Source organism: Cottoperca gobio, chromosome 4 (assembly GCF_900634415.1).
Source record: "Cottoperca gobio chromosome 4, fCotGob3.1, whole genome shotgun sequence".
In the NCBI taxonomy this organism is placed as follows: domain Eukaryota; kingdom Metazoa; phylum Chordata; class Actinopteri; order Perciformes; family Bovichtidae; genus Cottoperca; species Cottoperca gobio.
Genome location: NC_041358.1, coordinates 16,076,109 through 16,095,382, shown reverse-complemented (window position 1 = coordinate 16,095,382; position 19,274 = coordinate 16,076,109). Strand labels below are relative to the sequence as shown.

General features: G+C 38.7%; 1 protein-coding gene across 1 annotated transcript; it reads right to left on the bottom strand.

The window, feature by feature from the left end:
- Positions 1–4,123: 4,123 nt before the first annotated feature.
- comp (cartilage oligomeric matrix protein) lies at positions 4,124–17,652 on the bottom strand. Its single transcript, XM_029429367.1, has 19 exons — positions 17,531–17,652; positions 14,780–14,853; positions 14,271–14,322; positions 13,753–13,901; positions 12,525–12,662; positions 11,814–11,891; positions 10,496–10,648; positions 9,793–9,897; positions 9,313–9,420; positions 9,066–9,225; positions 8,672–8,790; positions 6,829–6,881; positions 6,523–6,716; positions 6,257–6,435; positions 6,096–6,144; positions 5,683–5,879; positions 5,219–5,391; positions 4,847–4,986; positions 4,124–4,494 (listed from the first exon to the last, which is right to left on the bottom strand). Exons 1-19 carry the CDS (start codon positions 17,595–17,597, stop codon positions 4,436–4,438), a joined length of 2,247 nt encoding a protein of 748 aa, XP_029285227.1. The 5' UTR covers positions 17,598–17,652; the 3' UTR covers positions 4,124–4,435.
- Positions 17,653–19,274: the final 1,622 nt, after the last annotated feature.

Here is a 19,274-nt window from a genome sequence, read left to right as displayed (position 1 = left end):
TGTTCATGTACAGACGTGCTAATCATTTACTCACCTAAAGCGCTGTTGGGAAGTTTTTCCAACCCCCTCCTCCCTCCCGAAAGAGGAATCACGTTTAGTTTACTGCACACCTCTACTGTATTTATTTTTGGTTGAAGTGTTTATTGTCTGCTGTAATCCTCCACCAAATGTTTTGTTTGCCTTCAACAAATCTGTGATTCCTATGCAAATGAGACAACAACAAAAAACGACACTTAAAGGAAAAATCCACCTCTTATTTAATTTGTTCCTGGAGTTGAGCTGGATTTATTTTTCTGAAATGGTAAAAGAGGCTGACTTGCACCTCCCAAAAAAGACAAACTAGACATCAGAGCTACTGAGATAAAGAAATAACTGTTAATGTTCAGCTCAGGCTGTTTTCTACTACATGACATTGATGGTAAAGATTGTAGATAGTGACGACAGCTTTGAGGAATTTGAAGACGGGCTCAATATTCTCCTTTTCAATAATACTCGACATGTGTATTGTGATCTAGTTCTTTACAGTACACACCACATTCCTCTCAGTCAATAGTGCTCTTACGGTCCCTTATAGTACTAAAATATATTGTTTTGTGGGTTTTTTCATCAATTAAAGCTTTTTTTATTTCATGTAATTTAATCAAATTTAATTGTAATTGTTTTTTTAAAGTTTTACTCTGGCAAAACAGTGAATACCCAGCTCAGTTACTATCCTTTTCAGTCAGTGGACACATTTTGTTTTTTAAGATTAAGCTCAACATTGTTGCTCTGTTAGAAAATGAAAGATGTAAACTGGATGAGTGTTGCAGGGGTGCTATGACAATCAACATTTATTTCTACGCCAGAGTAACAAGAAACATAAATCCAGCTTCACTTTTTTGTGAACCTAATTTTCTACATACTTACAGACTTCCTCTCCACCTTAACATCTCTTCCTGTATGACATCAGTGCAAAATTGCTGTATTAGAAATAAACCCTTTCTCTCTAATCCTAAATGAACAGATGCCAACACTGAGTCACTGTTGATGTTGTAGATCAATGAAACATATCAGGATGTGTGTTAAAGGGCCTGTCACACACACAAGGAAAGGGGGGGGGGGGGGGGGGGGAGCGCCCCAGAAATGCACGACACTTTCCCAAAAGCTGTTTATATTTGTTGGATTTTTCCTTTAAGAAAACAAATGTATAGAACTCATTCTGTACAGATTACATGTTTCCAAATGTGTTATTCCTAAAACAAATTGTGTTCGAGCCCAAACAGTGATTTGAGCTCTCCCGTCACTTCCTCCCTGTCATCCTGCTGAATACTAGTCTTTCACACTGACCTTGTACATACGCTAAAGCTGAAACTAAATGCATGACTAAACTGACAGTCAAAACCTCTAAATGAAGGCCTTCTATAGCTCCGCAGGTTTGATTTGTGTAACATAACGCTATCACAAAGTCTAAAGCGATGCATGTATGGGTTTCTCCTGTGACTCTGTTACCTACATCTCTGTATAATGCTACTTCACGAATGATAAGAGAATGTATTTTTTTTTGTGACACTGTCCTAGTTTTAGCCAGAGTTTGCCAAATTATGTTTGGAGTTTTTGGTCCCGTCAGTCGGACCAGACTCCTTCTCCTCTCCTCCTCTCCTCCTCTGAGGAATCAGCCTCTCTCTTCCTACTGTAGCATCTCACCGCGTACGAGTGTAAACAGTCAATTCTCCTATTTAAAAAAAAAGCACCCTGCAGGCCCCCTTCCTATCCGTCAGTACAACCCCTTTGTCTTTCTGGAGAAAAATGGAAGCAGGTTCTCTCTCGCCGAGATTGTAGATTGGCACGTGCATTGATCGTTTGCATACACGGACTTGAAGCTTCTGCTTCACGCAGTCAACTGCATGACATGATGGACACAGTGAGCTGATTCTTATCCCATGTTATGTAAAGGGGTTGATCTAGCTATGCTGAGTGTGTTTTATGTTGTTGTTGCCTATCATGTCAGGTTTTGGACTTTGTAAAGTGTTATTCTGTTTGTTTTTTTATGGTTTGATTTCTTATTTGATTTTTTTTTGTGCAATGTTTAGTCCACTAGTTGCTTCGCACTTTATTTGTGACTTCCTGGCTTTGGAGCAGGGACTGTTCTGCCCGATGTGAAAGCTGACTGTTTCACTCCAGATAAATACTCCGGAGATATTTTCATGTCAAAGAAAAGATGAATTCTATATTTTACTTTGTAAACTATATTTTGGCTTGTCTTGTTCTGTTTCGTTTTTTTTTATCTGTGAAGATTTTAGGGGTTGCAAAACTAGAAAGGGCTTACTCCAGTGCAGCTTGCGCTCGTGTTGGAACAGAACGGCACTCCGAATGTATTTCTTTGTTGGTCATTTACTCTCCCCCACCCTCCACCCCACAGTTTCAGCGAGTCACGGTTCTTACAGTGGCAATAGATAGTAGTTAGTTGCAACGCCAATAATACTCATGTGAAGCAGTCTCTGCATCTCGACTACACAAACTGCCACCACCAGAGTACTGAACAGTGCTGCAACAGTCTCACCGTGAAAGTGCAGGTCACATGTGTTGGACATGAAGAATGGGATTTCATTAAAAATGAATATATGTCAAACAACTCTTCTCCAGTACGCCATGCTTTCTATAACAAACGTTTCCAGCTGCAGAAAACACCAACCTGCTAAATATTTGGTGGATGAAGCTTGTTGCACTGCCGAAGAGTTGTTTTAATATTGTACTCTCAGTGGTCTGGACCTCCTGGTGTAGCTTCTCATAGTTCTAAAATAACAAATAGTATGACAAAACCTTTTTTTCAATTGTCCCAGGTTTGTTGTTAATGAGGTAAACTAACAGCAACACGAACACTGGTAAAGGTTGTGGTTTAAATCAGGCAGCTAATCCACCTTTATTTCAAGTTAGGAAATTAAAAAAAAGGCAGTAAAGGAAACTTCGGCACACTTGCATTTCTTTGCCTGATCCTTTCTTGGTGGTGAAACGTTTCCTTCTCACATGTTGAGCTTGAATTTGCATTTAGAGACTTTTGGACTAATTTCACAAAAACAATTGGCTGAGTGAGGCGAAACACTGAAATATGGAAAGCAAAACTTTTAAGGTTCTTGAACGGAAGACCATTTTACGAAACTAGATTTAGTTTTGACTTATCTGCTTGTTTTAGTCTGAGACACCATTGACTTGCATTACTTGCTCGCACCGCTGATGTTTACATTGTGTTAAAACACAGTGAAGCTTAAATCTTGTCCCAAACTGAAGAAGCAGAGGAGTAAAGCTCAAACTGCAGTCGTGTGTTTATAAAGGATAAAAAGAAAGCGTTGCAGCTCGGTCTTCACTGCTTGTTCCCAGGGTGTTTTAGGTCTGAATAAAATGTCCCTTTAATAACACAGGGTTTTCTAAATGACTCTACAACTGGCTCTGGAAAAACATTGTTAAAGTTCCACTTAAAGCTTCTAGTGATAATAGCATAATATCACTGTTGTCCTGTAAGTCGTAGTAAAAGATCTGTAGTTATTTATTTGTTGCCATGTGATTCTCCTTATGTGACCATTTGTCTATGAGATGAAAGAAAATTGTCAATTAAATTGAATGTGGAAGACAGATTCTTTCTCTGCACATGGTCTTGATTTGCACAATATGCTGATTTAAGAAAAAAAAAAACGGTACGATGTCATTTTACAACATCACAGCGTGTTTGCTGTGGACATGCATGTTGTTTCGATCCTGTTGTATATTGTCTTTGCTATTGTTTCTATTTTGTAATCTGTATTTCCAAATGCAAAATGTAAAAGATTATTTTGGATATGTGCATGCTTGTGAAATGTTCAGAATGTTGATTTCCACTAAAAGCTGTTTGAGTTTGAAAAAAAGTCACGTCTGTTACTTAAAATCAAATGTTTGACGTTTTCTGCAGTATAGCTATGATGGGGCTTCACCATTAATACGTCATTTCTAGATATTTAAAGATGCTTAACATGATGAAAATATATTATTTTCAAGGTAATTTCAATAACAATTGACACATTTAGAAGATTATTTCTCTGCACTTATCTGACATCATCGCTGATAAGCTAATACTCTATTATTATTGATTTAAGATATACTGCACATCATTTACCAAAATCCACATTTATTCATCAGTTACAGTTAAATAAGTTCTTTCAAAAGTATAAATTGAAATGTTAATATACATTGTACAATATTTTGTAGCAACATTATTTATGACAGAACCTTCTGTTTGGTAACAGCTAAACAATTGGAAACAATTCATGTTGCCGCTGAAGAGTTTTTCCTGCTGTGGAGTTTCCTCTTCTGTCAGGAGTTTAAAACACAGTCAATCAGTTTTTATGTTAAAACTTTCAAACACGTTTGTAAAGTTTATTTCTGATCCCAGTTGTGCTTTGGAATTCCCTGGGCTCATTCGTTGTCATCAGGCCGCCAGCCGGACCTGCTGGGCTCTGTAGGTGTCAAAGTCCTCAGGAATAGTGTCTGCAGAGAGAAACAACGGGAGGTGAAGTCACTGTTTGGTTTACAGTTTGAGCAGCCGAAGAACAAATACTCAACATGGAGCAGGAAAATTACTTTTGGCATTTGCACTAAAATGTTCATTTTGCATTTATATTTGGATATTTCTTGGTTCAAACTAGGTCACACCATTCACAGGTGAGTAAAATGCACAGGCATGCTTTTTTCTTCTAACTTCCTATTAGGCTATTTACAACAATGTAGCTTTGGAATAACTGAAGGTCATGTCCCTTACTCATTAATTTGTTGAAAAATGTGAAGAAAAAAATATTAATGCTTCATTAAAATTCTCCCAGAATGTGAAAATGTATCTCACCGTTGCAGCGATAGCGCAGATTGGCCCAGATGATGTTCTCCTGGGAGAAGCAGAAGACTCCCAGTCGACCTCCTCTCATTGTGGTGTCAATGATGACGCCTGTGTCCGCCACCATCTTAGGACCCTCGTAGAAACGAACTCTGCACACAGAGAGAGAGAAGGTAACGACATCGCACAGCGACAAATTGATTTATGATTTGTAAGTTTGTTAAAAAAAAACAAGACAATTTAGAAGCAGCTGGAAAGTGTATTTCTTTTGTAGAGACGAGCAGTTTATCCCACCTTGTAGTCTTTGTGCTAAGTTATAGGATAAACATGTCAAGGACCAAACTGTATGCACATACAAATCATGAAATATCATCTGAAATCCACCTGATGTAGCCGTCGGCCGGCCGGTGTTGGAGGAACCAGCGGTAAGAAGTTTTGTCCTTCCAGCCAACATTGCGAGCATCTTTCCACAGAAGTTTGACCTGATCGCTCGTATCGCCGGTGTGCCACAGGGCGTTCCTCAGGTTTTCACCTGGACCCGTGTCTGACTTGACAGCCTTTTCAAAACCACAAAGGAGAAGCAGTCTGAGTCTCTGGACAGATCTTTAATGACTGATGAAAAACTTTTCCACAACCTGGCAACCCAAAGGTTCTTATTAATAGATTAACGGATCTCTAATCAGATCATTAATAAAGGATTCATTAGCCATTATTATAGGCATCAATTACAGCTTATAAACCATACAAAAATGGAGCCTTATCAGAAAGTGGTAATGGTAGTTCTTATAACTAAACTGCTAAAAAGTTTAATTTCTGAAACCTTTCTCTGCGGGAGAAAGGAACACTACCTTCAGTTGGATGCCTGGTTCTGCCACGGCTCTGAACGGGTTTGCCTGCCAGTAGATTTGTTCCACCTGCTTCCACATCACCACGTAGAAACTGGAGCTGTCCTGGTACCCGAAGATAAATCCTGCGTAGTCGTCGTCCGTTACCGTGTTTACATGAAACGTCCCTTCAAAGTCCACACCGCTGAAAGCCGTGTAACCTGGTAGAGACATTTCAAATAGTCTGACATGTTTAGCAATACACTTATTCATCTGCAGTTGAAGACCTGCAGTTGGTTGAAAAGTTGCTAATATAATCTGTGATCCAAGTACTTTTTGGATTTCATTGATTTTCTCATGTAATTCTCAGCAAGAGTTAATCCCAATTTCCCGAAATGTTGAACAATTCCTTTAAATAGCAGATATAATGCTCTTACCAACAGCCAACCCAGGATCACTGTTCATAGTCTGGACAATCTCTCGTCCCTGCACAGACAAAAACATTCAAGATAAAAATGTAATTGGACCAAGAAGATGTTGCACGGTTTTAAGACACTAAGAACACAAAAACAAAACAGGAACGAACAAGTTACTTCACCTGGTTCAGCACCACCCAGTTGGGGTCGATCTGTGCGTCGCCCTCCGGATCCAAAACGACGGTCTGGTACTCCCTGAAGTCGGTGAGGGTGACCTCAGCGTTTTCTGGGCAAACGTCGATGGTGTCGATGATAGTGTCGTTGTCGAAATCCTTCTCGCATATGTTGCCCACACCATCGCCTGAGAAGATAAATATAAAGACTGTCTTCAGAACAAAACATTTTCTTTATATGTAATTTACTACATGTTGTCAGGGGCATTAGCCACCGTTAGTGTCCTCCTGCAGGGGGTTGGGGATCAGACGGCAGTTATCCGGACCAGGTGGCAGCAGGTCTGGGATGCCGTCATTATCGTCGTCATCATCACACTCGTCCCCAATGCCGTCCTTGTCGGTGTCCAGCTGGGAGCTGTTGATGAAGGCCGGACAGTTGTCCCGGGAGTCTTGGTGCCCGTCGCCGTCACTGGACAAGAGAGACTTTTACTGGCACGTGCAGATTTTGGTGTCCAGTACACCCGTTACACAGATCTTTGTAAATAAATAAATGGGATGTGATTGATGAGGTCACACAGTACCTGTCCTTGTTGGTGTCACAGGGGTCTCCAATCAAGTCGTTGTCCACATCCGTCTGAGAGAGATGAGATGAATTATTGTTAGTTTGAAACTAAACTAAAAAGTCAGTAAAGATTTATTGCTGCTGTTAAGTTGTTTGTCAAGCATTTTGTGCAGTCATTGGTCAGTGTTAACTAAAAACTCTATTTATCACATGAAAATGACAAAGTTATTAAATATAACGACCGCAAACTTTATTATTCTGCCAAAGTTACGTCAGACATTTCTTTATCTGTGTTTTGGTCTTTTTTTTGCAAAATCTGAATCAAAATCTGAAGTTGTTACTAAATCTGATAAAAGCACACCCACACTGTCCAGATGAAGCAGATTATTTAATGTTATGACTGTTAAACGCAAACTTTCACATTTTAACTTTGATTGTTGAGCATCAAGCCATAAATGTTAGATTGTTTGATGTTTAAATGCTTTGACTTTGACGTTTTTAAGGGCTTTAATTCCTCTTTGTTGAAGTTTTTGCTGAACCACCACAACTTTCCTTTACTTTTACGTATCCTATTTGTCTCGTAATCATTTTTCTGTATTCTGTCTGAAGAGTTAAACCTGTATGTACTTTAACCCTCTATGGTACGCATGGTGATGCCAGTTTGGAAAAAAAAGTTTGGAGTGTTTTTTTTGTCATAAAATAGACCAAATAGACATAATCTAAAGAAATTTCCAATAAATAACATTTGGGGGGGTCTTTTTTGGGGTACGTTGCCTTGAGGCAACACCGTATCATAATGGTAAGTGATGAAAAAAGAGTGTTATTGTTTCAAATTTGAACAACATTTATTTAAAAACACATGGAAAATACTAAATAGCCTCAACAGATTAAAATGCATGCCACTTAAAATATGAAAATAGTTATTTTTAATATTAGAACAAGATTACAGGTCTGAATGTTGCCTGCAGGCAGCATTGTACCATTGTGGAACCACCCATTTGAATGAATGGGTCGATGGTTTAAGCATATTTTATCTAACTATCTCACTATATCACTGGTTATGGAAATTCATGAAGCTGTTCTTCTCAGCAGTGAAGTATAGATAAGTGACTCACTTTGAACACTGCACTTTCCCTATGCCCTTTACCCCACCCACAGAGGCAGGGGCTCTGCCCTTCTTCTTATCCAGGTCTCAACATGCTGTGATGTTCAACCCTCTTCTTCAAGACTTTCCTCTCGTTGCAAAGGCAACTTGCAACTTCAGCTTTGAATTTCAGCAAGCTGTACACTTTTTTCTTCGGGATGCCAAAGTCTTGCAGTCCCTGCGGTACAGGAGCCACGCGTTCACTGCAGTTAAATCCAGCATTTATCCAATTTACCTTAACGGTACGCTGTTTGCATTGCAACATTTGCATTTTAGCAAGTTTCCATTACTTAATTAGCAAATAAAGTACATTAAACTATTAGAAATTAAGCTTTACTCATCTATTATTGTGAATATATTTTTTTTACAGATTGAAAAAGGGCAGGAAATTACGTTTTCAGACCATTTTTGTGCAGAGAAATGGCTGAGCTGATCCTTGTGCAACAGACTGCAAAAAAAGTCTTCAGCATGGCCCCCAGAGACTCATGTGACAAATTTAAACACTGCAATTGGTTCCTTATGGTCCTGCTTCTTATTAAAAGTATTGTATTATACCTGGGGATGTATTGTGTGAATGTAAAAGGCCAAAAATGGGTATGTTGCTTAGAGGCAACAAGGTACCATAGAGGGTTAACTCACCAGACTAAAAAACATATTCTTGATTCAGACATTTTGTGCTTGCAGAACCAGTTTACAACACCAGAAAGACATTTCTGACCTGGTCAGGGTTAGGGATATAAGGACAGCTGTCGCAGGCGTCTCCCACTTTGTCTCCATCACGATCTTTCTGGTCAGCGTTGGGAACACTTTTACAGTTATCCAGTTGATTGAGGATTCCTGAGATTAGGAGTGGGAAGCAGTGAGTATTCAAGTAACTTTTCGTACTCTACTTTCCTCAACTTAGAACACTGTTAAAGCTCTTTTTTCTGATTTCTGGTATATAGCCTTAATGTAGCAGTATGTAGTGTATGTGTCAAAGAAATAAACAATTACAGGCCTCTCTTATATTAGTGTAGTACGGTGAATTCGAAGCGTTAAATCATTCATAACTCAAAACATCTATACTTAATGTATCAATAAATCCGTATGCAACAAATATATAGACTACTAACCATCCCCATCAATGTCTTCATCACACTCGTCACCGTATTTGTCCACATCTGTGTCTTTTTGGTCGTTGTTTTTGACGGCGCGGCAGTTGTCGCAGGCGTCACCGAAGTCGTCCTCATCAATGTTCCTCTGGTTAACGTTAGGCACCAACACGCAGTTATCCTGTAAAGAAGTGCAAAAACAAAGATGTACGCAGGCTTGTGTGTTTTAAATCATTTACATATCCCATCACTGTCTTTATTCATGAACCTGCATGTTGAGGATCCCATCCCCATCTGCGTCCTCATCACAGGCGTCTCCAATTCCATCACCGTCAGCATCTTCTTGACCAGAGTTGGGAACAGTGAGACAATTATCCTGGAAAGAAAAAACACCCACTATCAAAGTAGACTAAAATCAGATACATTAAATGGATTCAAGAACAATTTAAGAACAGCTAAAACTAAAAGAAGTTTAGTTGCTAGTTTTGATTTTTGGTATCACATGATGGTCATATAGTTGTGTCTAATGCAAACATCAAACCATGGTCTTAAAAAAAGACTTCCGTCTGTACCTGTAATTAACTTTATATACTCTTCAAAGGAACAATTTCTATACAGTATATATATTACTTCATCTACATACTCATGAATATTGGATGCTTTGCAGATGACTAAATTGTGATAATGCATGCTGTTTTTGTGTCACTCATTTCTAAAGATTTCCAATGGAGAGTCTCAGGAGACACACCTTGTTGCAGTTCCTCTCAAGACAGGACAGTTTCTCATCGGGGAAACCATCAATGTCAATGTCAGCACCGCAGAGGTAACCGTTTCCAGCCCATCCGACTCCACACTGTGAGGATGGATAATGTTTTATGTACTGGACAGTACTGCATACAGTGCCAGATGAGCTTAAGTGCTCAAACAGACCTTTAAATGCACACTGTCTGGGAGTTATGTAGTTCAAAGAGTTCCTCTCCATGATATGTTAAGCAGCTTTGTACAAACTCTGAAACTAGCTTTAAAGCTCTTCCTGACTTCCTCATGTAGAGGAACTTAAAAATAGATGTTGCAGAAAAATTAAGTATAATTTGATAGATTTTACACAAGCAATGGATAGTAAAGAGGTGGGGGGGTCAAAGACAAAGTGAAGTTATAAAATATAAATATAAGGTGTTTTAAACGGTTTTGCTGAGAATGTACACAAATCACAAATTGGGGCTGTGACAAGTAAACAACATATAATGTCAACTTCCCATTACCCCAAATCAACTTCTTCTGCCATGAGTCCCTGTTGAGAGATTTATTCAGCATAGAGAAACTAATGAATCCTAACTTAAATAAGTGGATAATGAAGATTGTCACACTTTAAAATCATGAAACATGCCCAAGTGTGAAACTGCCCAAATTTGCTCTGAGAAATATGAACTCTGAGAGTTTGATTTATTCACCTGACACTCGAGTCTACCCTCTCGATGGACGGTACACTCAGCGCTGGCGTGGCAGGGGTTGGGTTGGCCGTTCCCACAGGCTCTCTCCGGCTTACAGCCACGCCGCTGATCCCCAACGTAAGCCGTGTTACAGGAACCGCACCTGAACGAGCCCTGATGACACACAGAGGAAACAGACCCATCATACCACTGACAAGGGCGAACATCAGTCTACAGTACGTTCCTGCCTTAGTATTGTAGTGATAGCACCTTTAAAGAGAGTGCACTGAGCAGCAGGACGGAGAAACTACGCACCATCTTGGGTTTTACATAATTATACTGACATATTACTTACTATACTGACACTGAAGTGAAACAGAATACAGTGGCCAATGTTACATTGTAAGCTTGATTTCCAATTTTCAGTTTAAAAAAACTCAAAACAAAAACATGGAGACAAAACAAAACAGACGGTCATTTTCAAAACATGAGAGCGGCATAGAGTGTGACACAGACTGTGACTCAAACTTTATTTTACCGATCGCACAGTGTGACATGCAATTAACCTGCAAGATCGCTGTTATTTTCACGGTAACAGGGAAAGGTCAGAGTCAGCAATCCCGGAGAAAGATTGTTGATATTGAAACTGAAAACCCGAAAGAATATCCACGTCCAGATTTACCGTCACATTGCTCCCACTAACGTTCTCTTTATACATCCACGGCCTTTCCCCTGTCCTGTGCACGAGCATGAACGGCCCCGTGTTGCTGATTGGCTGGAATACTTTGTTTGTTCATTGAGCCGGAGCTGTGTATGAACACCAGACACAAACAGAACGGACATCTAGCGGACTGTGAGGACATATTTGTTGAATTTCAACAAAATGTGTGTCGGATTAGAATTGCTGACTGCCCCTTTAAAGGGCACTGTGGTCAGAAGTGGTCATGCTAAATGCGAAAATGTTGTATAAAAGTAACACAATTACAGAAGAGTCATAAAATCAGCGAGCTGACTCAGTATTGTCAGTTATACAGAAATATCTATCTATACGTTTGCTAGCATTAGTCACCATATGCTACCAGTCATACCAGACCAAGTACTATTGTATTGAATTGGCATATGAATTAAACTTTTCATCTGGAGAGTTTGTATTTTCAACATTCTTTCGACCTTTTACAAATAACTTAACGAGCACCGAAATGGTCCAGTCCCTCACATAGCATTTTAGGAACATGATGTGAGGTATGAGGTATGGGCTGCAGGGTATTATATTAGCAGTGGATTTTCCTCAAACATGACAGTCAGTGATTGATTGTAAGTTCTTAGTGTTTATACTCACAGGCGAGTTCATACAGACAGAGTTCTCCACACAGCCTCCGTTGTTGATGCCTTCACACTCATTGATATCTCTGCACACCTTGATCGGACAAACAGACAGAAAGAACATCCAATAACTTCAATGGGCTTCCATAACAAGACCGAAATAGGGGGAGGAAAAAAAATGAAGTGCAGCAGAGTGAAGACAGTCCTGTGTCGAGGATTATGGTGGTGCTGAAACAGACCAGTGCACGCTGTGTGACATACTGTATGTACAGAGGAGAGACCGGAGGAGTTGATGATGAATTTTGAAAGGAGCTATTGTTAGCACTCACTTAGAGTGCATGGGGCAGGTATATAGGCACGTAGACCATCCTAAAGGTCATGTGGGCCGAATGAATTGATTGGACCCTCTTATTACAGGCCTGTGACAGATACCGGATTTCCTTCAATTTCAACAAATATAACAAAAAATGCTTCTAAAATAAATTGCCTACCCTAAATAACAACACTAATTTATTAACTGTGATACAATATATGTAACACCAGGTGATCTTACTAGATTTAGCTTAAGAAGTAGAAGAAGTAGAGTTTAGATTGTTTTATTACATAATAAGTGTTACCAAGTAAAACATTTTCTCATCTTTTGTTGTAGTAGATAGTAGAAGCAGTAACAGAGAGAGTAGTTTAGAGGAGCTGAACAGTGTGTGTTTGTGTGTTCACAGCTGCTGACCTGTTTGTTGGCGGTGGCGTAGGCGAGGCCGACACCTTGGACCTGGGGGCCGGTGTATCCAGCAGGACAGGTACCACAGCGGAAACCTGGGGACGTGTTTATGCAGCGCACGCCCATGTGACACGGCATCACAGTACACTGCCGATAACAAAGACACGGAAACACTTATAATAATAATAATAATAATAATAATAATAATAATAATAACAACAACAACAACAACAACAACAACAACAACAACAACAACAACAATAATAATAATAATAATAATAATAATAAGCTTTATTTGTATAGCACCTTTCATACAATAATTGCAGCCCAAAGTGCTTCACAGCAAAAACATAAAAAGTAGAACAAAATTAGACAGAATAAGAGCATTTACAGTATAATAATCACAGCGTTGATGTAAATGAGTGTGAAATAGCATTAGAAATAGTATAAAATAACATTGGAAATCATGCGAAGTTTGCCTATCTGTGCCGTACTTAACGACCCTCCTGAAACCACATTCATCACACCATTCTTGTAAATGTTTTAAACTATCAGAGCCATATTTTGAAAGCATGAGATCAACAATGGGCCCCTGTGGCCTTTCAACTGGTTTACTCCCTACTTTACCTATCACTAAATTCAAATTTATAATAAACCTTTGAGTTACATGACTAATCTTATACATGCAGTTTGAAATGTATACATAGATACATTAACCCTTTTGACAAACAAAAAAAGTGAACGTTATATTTTAAATTATTAATTTCTGTTATTCATTTATTATGTTTAGACTTTTTTTTTTAATTGTCATCACTAATAAACATCTTAATTGCCGGTGTGTTTATATAATTTAAAAGTTACACAGTATGTAGATATCAATGTGCGTTATCTATAATGTCTGGTCAATCCGAACCAGAGCTATGCTAACAGCTTCAGAAAACAAACATTTTAAAAGTAGCTTGCTTATCAAAGATCTGACAAAAGAATTATGACTTTTTTTTAAATCGGCTGATCATGATTGCAATTAAATCACAGCGAAATCTCTTTATTTTGGGTTCATTCCGCTGTATTAAACCAGATAGCCATGCGAAGTACCGTGGCACAAATGATGATCCCACGAGCAAACCTTCGCTTTGCGTTCAGAGGTAACTAAATACACTAAACCTAAACAATTCTAATTTTACCATCATAGCGATGTACTGTCTCGTGTAACCCATCGTATAATATTTCTGCGTACCTCGTCCACATCAGTGCAGTGGGTACCGTTGCCCTCCATGCCGTCAGGACAGGGTCCACACTTTACACCCTGAGGTGTCTCCTTACACTTCACCCCTGGGTGGCAGGGGTTGGTCACGCAGGAGGGACGAGGCTGCGTTCCTGCCATCCCTGAGGAGAGAGAAGCTTTATATATATCATCTCATCCAAATTATTCTGAGGGATTCTGTAATATATAAACTTTATATATGATGATATGATACTCCCATCATCATATATAAATATTGTTTTGTTATTCAGTCTGAAAGTCTGAAAAGCTATGGGAGAAGAGTTTGTGAAAAGTTCGAAAGATGTTCAAAGCTGTATTGAAAGGTACAAAAAGGAGCTGTTATCATCAGCATAGAAACATCTGAACACGCTTCAAATTCATTTGAAAAATGTAAATATTGTGAAAACATTGAATTTTAAAATAAAATCTTTGTTTCGCATACACAATTAAGTTCATTACTGATAAAAGTTGTATTCATTTTGTCGACTCACCGCAGGCTTCACACTCCATCACTGTGTTCTTCAGGAATACCATCTCTTTTATCTGAAAAAAATCAAATGTTTGTATGATGCATCAACCCTATCAGACTAAATATTAATCCTGTTCTGTTAAGTGCTCACCACTGAAATGACTGATGACATATGAGTTCAATTCAATGTGGAAACACATTTATATTAAGATAGATTGGATTTTGTAAATGTATTAATATAACTTTTTAGCTTTATTGTACACCAGTGTAAGTATAAAGGAATTAGTTTTAAATCCTTCACATCCAGTTTTATCAAAAATGTTATCTTCAAATGTATCTGATTTTATTGGAAAATGACCGGTTGTGAGCCTCGTTTCTTTTCATCTGCAAGCACAAATACATGTGATCCTATAAGCAGCCCTGTCTGTGTGCACACTGACATGTTCAGTTACACAAAATGTAGATCATCAGCATTATGAACAGATACATATTAACTTCACGCTTGCTGTCTAAATGTTAAAACTGTTTTACCTGTTGTTTTAGAAGCTCTTTAATCTCAGCCAGTGCGAGGTTCGTCATTTTAATCTGACTGATAATTTCACCATCTGAAAAGAAAACAACCACAGGTATTATAAACAATTCATAAACTGTGTGTGTGTGTGTGTGTGTGTGTGTGTGTGTGTGTGTGTGTGTGTGTGTGTGTGTGTGTGTGTGTGTGTGTGTGTGTGTGTGTGTGTGTGTGTGTGTGCATGCCTGTAAATCTAAAACTAGTTTCGATCAAACTGATATAAAGTTGTTTTATTGCAGCTCATCAGACTTCCGGTGTATACATTATACTCTATGTAGGATCCCCGTTAGTTATTACCACAGTAGCAACTATTCTTTGACATAAAAGACAAGACATAACATCCAAACATCACATTCTTGACAAACTACAAGAACAACAAAACCAAATGAGATTTAAAAAAAAGAGAGAACGAGAGTCCTGTTGGCTGAACATCTGGGCTCAGAATCTCACTGGGGAGTAAATATGGACATGTGGGAGAGACAACACACTCCTGTACAACATGATCCACTGCCTGTCTAATACCTGACGTTCCTCAGCCACCGCAGGCCTCGTTTGTATCCACCACCCACGCATTCACTGGAGTCAGAGATGTTTTGATTGCAGCTGCGAAATTGATTTTCCAGATATGGAATGATACAAGATTTTCTGGAGGATACATTTCTCAAGCTTGTGTGCCAACAAGAACTAAACTCTGCTGGCGTCTTTGTGTTTCTACAGTGTAACAGAGTAAGTGTTGATCTGGATGTCTTCTTCTTTCAAAAATCTGTCAGCTATCCAACAATGCAGAAATGCTAAAAAAAAAGATTGAAATGATGTATGCGTTCATTTTGTTAACAATAAAATACACTCAGGTCTGGTATGACCACCAGGTTATTATGGTGGCTTAACTTAATTATTGTGTAACTGACATTACTAAGTCTGTCATCTGACTTAGTAGTTTTATTTAATCGTCACAGATTTACACATTTCAATGGTTTTATTCCAAAAGTAAAACAAACAACTGATACAAATGGAGGGACTGATGTGGCTGTTTTCAAAGTAACTCCATGTTTACTATATACTGCATTATATTTACTGTCCGAACTCTGAGTGTATAACTTTATCCACTATGTAGCGGCCTAAAAAAGTCCCACATTGGAACAAAAAAGGTAGCGCCCATGGAAAGGCACAACTTTCTGCTAACAATGTGTCACATTTAATGCGAAAATGACCATTGTGTGACTAAACAGCTGTCAGACATGACACAAAATGATGATGATGATTAAGTATCCGAAATCTTTAGTTACTGCTCACTTAAGAGTAAACTGAGTGTGTAAAGGGAGTAGTGAGTGAAAGTGGAAACAGTTTATCGTGCACAGTTTATTAATAATAATAAAAATAATAATAATAAATTGTATTTATAAAGTGCCTTTCAAAGCTAAAAGCAATCTCAAGGCGCTAAAATGCAGGACAAGAACAACAACAACAACAACAACAACAACAACAGACATAAGATTTTACGGAAAGGCTTTTGTGAAAAGAAAGGTTTTTAGGCTCTTCTTGAAGGAGTCGGTGGCCTGTGGAGCCCTCAGGTGTTCTGGGAGGGAGTTCCACAGGTGAGGAGCGGCTGAGCAGAAGGCCCGGTGCGGAGCTTGGTGGAGTTTGTGTTTTATCTTGTAAATTATCTTGTAAAATACAAGTTACACTCACTTTCAACCTAAAGTAAATGACTTGAAGGCACATTTGCACTGAGAGTAAGCCTGACTGACTTTAATTTGGTTAATTGTCCAAGAGAAAATAATGCCAATTGAACTCAGCATTGAAAATATCTCTGTCCTCTAATTACGGAGACTGAACCAAAATAGTAAAGCTGAAAACAGAGCGTAAACATGATCTGAAACTCACTATAATGCTCCATAAAGCCGAGGGGATTATTCTCTGTGGGTTCATCTGTTACACATTTCTACAATAAAACATATTTACTTTTGCGACGAAAAAACTGAACAGATTCTCTGGAAGACAGATGAAGACAGATGAAGCTTATCTGAAAACAGGAGGAGATGTGTAGGTGTGATCAAATCCTGACACAACATGCTGCTTGTACTAATTGACCCCATCACCTCCCCACCACCACCACCACCACCCCTTCCCCCAGAGGAGCCGTAAGAACCGAGGGCAGAAACCTCCTGAGCGTCAAGCGCAGGAAATGTGGTATTCCCATTAGCGGAAACTCCGTTTACTGAATGGATTCCACAGCAGAAAGAAAAGATACTGGAAATAAATCACTCTCTCTGCTAATAGAAAGATAAATGGGAATGTTTTTTTTTCTACAACAGAAAACTCACAGTGATTATTTTTCCTCATTGTGAGCAAGTATAGACGTGTACACAGAAAACTCAAACTCCTTGAGCTTTTCTGAAATCTTATGAGATACTAATGAAAAAATAAAAACATTTACATAATCAAATACAATCCTAATTCCAGGATGTTTTAGGTCTTGGCAACATTTATTTTGTCATCCATTTTAGACATTTTGCTTTTGATATTTCCCTATTTTCACAAATTCTATATCCTGCAGTGAATAATGGTAGTGAGGAATGCCAGCGGCGACTTTAATTCATCAATGCTTCTCTGGCAACCTCTAATTTCTCTCATTTAAGTTTCACTTTATTGTTTCCCACCTGCACATCCCAAAGCAAAAATAATGACTACAAAATATAAATAATTTTTCTCACCTCTCTGTCCTGATGCAGAGTGTCCTCCCGTACAAAGCGCACAGTTCAGCAGCAGAAACCACAGCATGGTTTAATCTGAGCTGCAGATGCTGACAGACTGTTCAGGTAGCTTCTTCTCTCTCTTCTGCCTTCAGACTCTGCGCTCGTCCTGCAAACATGGTTCCAGCAGTATTTCTTTATACTCCACCCCCTTCCCCTCCACCCCCTCCCTGGCTTACATCCCCATCATTTCCCCTAAAACTCCTTTGCAAACCACAATTTGGGAAAGTCCAAGAAACGAGTATAAGAGTTTGACTGCACAACACATTACACCCCCTCCTGTGATATACGAGTTAACCTCTAAGTATTCTGTTTAAATGATAGTGTAATACAAAAAGTTAATATGGTTTGTTATTGTTAGCTGGTTGGTTTGTGTTCAAGTTTTAATGCTTAATTTCTGACAAAATGGGGGTTTGATTGTCTTTTATGCCTAACTAAGTTCGCTACGCTCTTAAATTGCTTGATTGATTTACTTGCTGGCTTGTTGGTAAATTGGTTAAACTGAAAACAAGACATTTGACCAAAATGTCTTTATTTATTTTTTCATTATCATCTTCATCTTCATACCTAAACTGCAGGAAATGTTAATCTCCATACATACTGTGTTCAGATCAAGTTTTAATTATTAGTCAAGCACCAATATTAGCTTTACAGTTCTGTTACCAATTTATGATGTATCCTTGCACTTTTTAAATGCATTGTAAACTTTGTGTTTGACATGCTGCATTACACAGCAACCATTTTTTTATAGGTGAAACTGACTCCGCAAACATTTTAAAAAGACACAATGTTTCCCTTTAATTCGCCTCGAACATCTAAATGAATAAAAATGTATGCAACTCAAAGGAAGCACAAACAGGCTTCAGATCCAGTCCTGCTTTTATAACAACCCCATGTTTACGCATGATTCATGATTACAAATTAGCTTTTTTTTGTGTGAGTGTGTGTGTTGTGTGTGTGTGTGTGTGTGTATGTGTGTGTGTGTGTGTGTGTGTGTGTGTGTGTGTGTGTGTGTGTATGTGTGTGTGTGTGTGTGTGTGCGTGCGTGTATCAGTAATGGGTTCAGCAGATGTTGGTGACATTCCTTGCTCGTTGATAAGCTCTCACCACCTCCACTCTCTCTGCGTCCCTGCCTGCTTGCTGCCTTGCCCAAAGGAGCAGGGAAGTCTCACTCGCTGGAATAACACACACAGCAGCTAATTTCAATAAAGTGTTTTATCAAAGTATAGAATAAACAATTGATTTAAAAAAATCCCATGTTGACCTTTTTTTTTTTCAGATACTTAGTAATTGGTTTTAGCTAATGCAGTGATAACTTCTCTGTTCTGGTTTATTATTTTGAGCTGTTTCAGTTATAATTGGATCTCATCTGCATCTTCTACAGAAATTATCTTGTTTTCTCCTTGTGTAGGCTATCAATAAAGTTCCATGTCATACATAAAATTGCAAAGAAAAGTTACCAAATAACGTAAGCCTTTGGACTGGAGCTGCAGTGATGGTTTTTGTGAGCTCCAACAGTGCAACAAAGGTACTATGAAAATGCAACAAACAGATCTTTTACCTCCCTGATCTTCTCTGCTGCTGTGAGGAATGTTAAGGTCAAAGGTCGAGTGTAACAACCTCCTGCAAAGTTCATTAGGGGTGCTTTATTGCCTTTGCTACAAGAGGGGGCGTACAAGTTTCTCAGGACGTGACCTCTGACCTT